At 32.0% G+C, this 5,057-nt stretch overlaps 1 protein-coding gene across 1 annotated transcript; it reads left to right on the top strand.

The window, feature by feature from the left end:
• Positions 1-3,237: 3,237 nt before the first annotated feature.
• On the top strand, positions 3,238-4,218 carry LOC107911443 (PLAT domain-containing protein 3). The gene is made up of 2 exons (XM_016839265.2): positions 3,238-3,388; positions 3,469-4,218. Exons 1-2 carry the CDS (start codon positions 3,320-3,322, stop codon positions 3,922-3,924), a joined length of 525 nt encoding a protein of 174 aa, XP_016694754.1. The 5' UTR covers positions 3,238-3,319; the 3' UTR covers positions 3,925-4,218.
• The last annotated feature ends 839 nt before the right edge of the window (positions 4,219-5,057 follow it).

Below are 5,057 nucleotides of genomic sequence, written 5' to 3'. Positions count from 1 at the left end.
CTATATTGTTTGTAAATACGTTTTTGTATTTTCTTTTGTTTAGTTCTTCTTCATTTACCATTTGCTTTTGTTTCGAACTCACATTGAGCGCATGTAGCTCACCTCTTTAGTTTATCTTTTCAGGTACAATAAAATCTCAATAAATGAATATTAGATAAACTAATAATCTCGGTTAAATAATAATTTTTTCAGTCCCGACTTGGGTCAACAGGATAAAATAACAACCTCACTAAATGCATAAGATAATAATTTTTAGAAAAATCCTTAAGGGACTAATGAAAATATAAAATAATAATTCATTAAATATACTGAAAATTTTATATACAATACATAAAACTAAAGTGCTTTCTAGACAACTCTTATTTTTTTTTCAATTTTATTCTTTGCTAAAATATGAATCTATAGTTAACTATTTCTTCTTTGCATGTAAATCAAATACAATTTCATCTTTAACTTTTAGAAGAGAATAAACCAAATCTGGTATATTCTTCTCGTGTTGTATTAAATAATTTTTCAAGGTATCCACAGCTAGAAAAGCCTCTTTTGGAGAAACATGTGGTAAAACACCACTGTCATCTAGATTTTGCTCGTCATTAGCTGGCACATCCATTACTCCTTGAATAATTTCTTCATCCATAGGTGACTCCATCAAAGATTTATTTTCTCTTGGATAATTCAAAATCTGCTCAACATCCATGGGATTTCTATAGTGTAAATCAGAAATTACTTCTTTTAATTTATGAATGCCTTCAACATCACCAATTTCTTGTTCGAGAGGCATATCCTCCTTGGATCGAATTTTGCAATGTTGGAAACAATTTGAAAAAGTTGTAGGCTTCACATCAATATTCCAAGCAGAATTAATAAAATGGATTGCATCCAATACATTAATCTTTTTAGGATTTATTTCTCCTTTCTCGTAACCTTCCAAGATGCTAGAATAAAAGCGATGTCGATAATAAATCTTAATTGCTCTAATAATTCCAGCATCACATGGTTGAATTTTTTATGTTGAATTTAGAGGAAAAAAGAATAATTCAACGTTTCTCAAGCCTTCAATAACCTTGGGATGGGCTGGGCAATTGTCTACTATAAGCAACACCTTTCTACATTGTAGCATCAAACCAACAAACAAAATATTGAAAAAGTAATCCAATCATTCATGCTCTTTTGTTGGCTCGATAATGACAGTTAAGATTGTCAATATTCACATGTTTAAAGCATCTAGGATTAGCAAACTTACCAATAATCCAAAGAGGCACTTTATCTTAACCATCCTCATTGCAACAAACCACAACAGTAAATCTTTCCTTGTCCTTTTTTCATCCTTCTAATTGCTTTGTAGCCAATGAATGATCTGCTTGCAAACGATAAAATAAGTCTTTTTCATCCATATTATAGATATCCTTCCAATCAAAATTTCCAATTTAGTTATTATTTGAGGTAAAGCATCTTCAATATTCTTCTTAACAACTGAACCACTTTCACCAAATATTCTATAAGACTTAATCCCATGTCTTGCCTTGAACCGATCTAGCCAACCAATTAAGAAGTTAAATTCAAATTTGCCACCATACATTTTTTGCAGGAACTCTTTTGCTTTAGCTTGAATCATTTCTGCAATCATGTTTACTTTCTCTTGATATTGGAGAAATCACTTATACAATACCTTCTCTAATTCGAGATATTTGGCTAATTTGTGACTTTTAACATTGCTATTCTTTATCTCTTTTGACAAATATTCAAATGACTTTTTAAGAGTTTTTGATATTGTTGATTGGCTAACAAAGAGATCAAATGTTTGTTGAACCCACTATTACAAATCTTTTTGACTTGAAGAGGGATGGTCATTTTTGTACTCACATATTGCTTTTCTCATCTCATCTGTCAATGTAGACTATTTTACACCTTTCAAATGGGAAGCCATGGAGGAAAAGATTATATGAATTATAACATTTTGCTACATATATGTGTCTATTTGTAATAAAATTTTTAATCTATCCAATGAATATATACGTATTGAATTTTAAAATCATTAACTCTTTTTTTCTTTTTGGTTACATGAACCTATTAATTAACTCTTTGTTTTTGTGTGTTACATGAACCAATTAACTTTGATTCATTGCACCTACATGCATATTGGATTTTGATAATAACAAAAAACCCATGCATAAAGTATGAAATATTCTCTAAATTAATAAATATTATTTTATCGATAAATTAATAAAATATTCATTTATCATAAACTAATAACCTCGATAAAATAATAATTTTTCAGGTCCCAAGGGTATCATTTTATAGAGGTTTTACTGTAGTTCGTGTAGCTTGGTCTCGGACACGGCACAATGGAAGTCTCAGAATGTTTCGCGTTGGTTTGGTATAAATAAGTTTTTCATAAGTTTAGTATGGTTATTTTAATCAATTTGTAAGCCAATTATATAAACTGTGATATGAGTTATGGTTATTTGGTTTTGGTTTAAAAATTTTGGATGCCATGCATGCATTTAATTTCACCAAATTATTATTGATTTTATAAACATATGATTTTTAAGGTAATAATCTATGGATTTTCCGTCTAAAAGAAGACATCAATTTTTTCACTGTAATTCTGATTTGGGGTTTCAAATTTTTTTTTCAAATTACAACTCTAATTTGATTACAAAATTAATATATAATTAGTAACTTGATTTTAAACTGGTTTGAAGTGATAAAAAGGGTTTAATGTTTGTAAATTGCTAAGGAAAAAGATTTTGGAAAAGAGTTTTCATAAGTTGGTTGTCGTTCTGCTTTTGGCCATTTCGGTGGTCAATGTGACCTCCAGAATCCAATTGAAACTTTTGGGCCGAGTTTTAAGGTGTTACCCAATCCATGCTTAAAAAAATATAATTTTTATGTGACTAAAATGAAATATAAATATGATAGAGCATGTACAATCAAACGTTATTAGAGATTTAATGCTTGAGTACTAAAATGAAAATACATTAAAAGTTAAGTGATGAAATTTTAAAAAAATATTTTGAATAATAAAAATAAAAACGCCTTAACGATTGTGGAGTAATTTATATTTTTATATATTATTGAATCACACTTATCATTTAAATTTTTTAAAAATGGATTTATTTAATTATATTTTAAATAAACATATAATCATCTAAGGGCAAACAAAATTATTGGTATGCATTAAATATAATTGATTGTATTAGATCCATCTTTTCTGACAAATATAATTATATTATAAAAGAGCATGCCGTCCAAAACTTGCATTTATTTATACAAGTATAATTAGCATTCCAAGGAACATCAAAAAGTTTTAAACACAATGGCGATCCCAGCGCAGTTGATACTCTCTTTCTTCCTCCTATTCTCGTTTTCGACCACCGCACTTACCGTAAGTACCCTTCTACGACCCCTATAATTCCCTCCACATCCCCATCTCTAACCTCTTTATCTTTCTTCCCTTGCATGCAGGACGATCAAGATTGTGTATATTCGGTGTACATAAGAACGGGATCTATCATCAAAGGCGGAACCAACTCCATCATCAGCCTAAAACTCGAAGATGCCTACGGCGGGTCCGTCGAGATCAGCAACCTGGAAACATGGGGTGGGTTAATGGAGCCAGGACACGACTATTTCGAGAGGGGTAACTTGGACATTTTCTCCGGTAGGGGTCGTTGCTTGGATGCTCCTGTATGTTCCATGAACTTGACCTCGGATGGGTCGGGTACGGGCCATGGATGGTACTGTAACTACGTGGAGGTCACCATGACAGGCGTCCATACACCTTGTAGCCAGCAGCAGTTCACGGTGGAGCAATGGTTGGCGCTGGACACCTCACCCTACACCCTCACTGCCATCAGGAACTACTGTCCATCGGAGATTCCTTATGATCAGCATGATCGCAAGTCTAGCTTTACCATGTGATTACCGATTAGGCTTGTGTACCGTATTAATTAATGTAATAATTTGAACAATAATAGTGATGAGGAGTGGGGGGGGGGGTAAGGTTTGATTTTGTTGATCTGCCATAGTTTGGTCATGTGATGTTTGTCGTGTAATGGGAAATCTTGGATCCCAGATGCTGTATTTCCTTCCCCACGTTAATGTTGTCGGATATTTTCAGAAAAAAGAAAAGTTGTCGGGTATGGAAATCACCATTATGTGGTTTCATTTTTAGGCCGAAAAAGGTTTCTTTCTTCCATCAACTTTTGGGTTTTATGTTTTGAAACGTAAATTATCAAAATATTATTATTGATGTAATAATTATTTAAATTATATGTAAAATTTGAATTTTATGCATTATATTAATTTATTTAAATACTATTTATTATTTTTAAAATTTTAAAATATTTCATGTATAATTAAATTGATAAATAATTTTATTAATTATTAAAATTAATTAAAAATATATTTTATGTATATCTATATTAAATTATTTAAATATTATTTAGTTTAATTATTTTTAAAATTTCAACATCATATCTAAAATTTTGGGCATTTTACTAAAAAAAGCCCATTTTTTTCATTAATTACCGAAATGGGCCAACTACTTAATTATTTACCGGATTGGTCCATTTTCCCCGAAATTGCTGCCACGTCAGCGCGATGTCAGGGTACGCGTCAGAACATCGCTGCCACGTCAGCGCGATGTGCTGACTCAGCGGGAAATCGTGTCTTAGAGGAAGCGATTTCCTGCTGAGTCAGCATATCGCGCTGACGTAGCAGCGATGTAGACCGACACGTAGCGCGTTCTGGGGGACGCAATTTTGACATTTTTTTCACGTTAGGTTTTTTCAGCTTTTAGGGCTTAGGGTTCAGGCTTTTTAGGGTTTTTAGGTCCGGGAAGAAATAAATTTTTTTGACCTTTCTGAGCAAATAGTATAAAATCACTTCTAGCAGGATGCTATTTGAGAAGAAATTTTGAAATTCTAGCCCTCGTGGACGCGCTCTTGCTATAGTAGGTCATGGATGAAATATTTTTTTTGACGCTTCTGAGCAAATAGTATAAATTCGCTTCTAGCATGATGCTATTTGAGAAGAATTTGTGAAAATCCCGC

This window comes from Gossypium hirsutum, chromosome D11 (genome assembly GCF_007990345.1).
Source record: "Gossypium hirsutum isolate 1008001.06 chromosome D11, Gossypium_hirsutum_v2.1, whole genome shotgun sequence".
Classification (NCBI taxonomy): Eukaryota; Viridiplantae; Streptophyta; class Magnoliopsida; order Malvales; family Malvaceae; genus Gossypium; species Gossypium hirsutum.
Note: the sequence above shows the minus strand (reverse complement) of the source record. Positions and strands in the feature narration are given on the sequence as shown.

Bases quoted from the DNA above. Each gene is read 5' to 3' on its own strand.
- LOC107911443 (XM_016839265.2), top strand. From the start codon at position 3,320: ATGGCGATCCCAGCGCAGTTGATACTCTCTTTCTTCCTCCTATTCTCG. The intron at 3,389-3,468 runs GTAAGTACCCTT...CCTTGCATGCAG, and splicing joins TTTCGACCACCGCACTTACC to GACGATCAAGATTGTGTATA.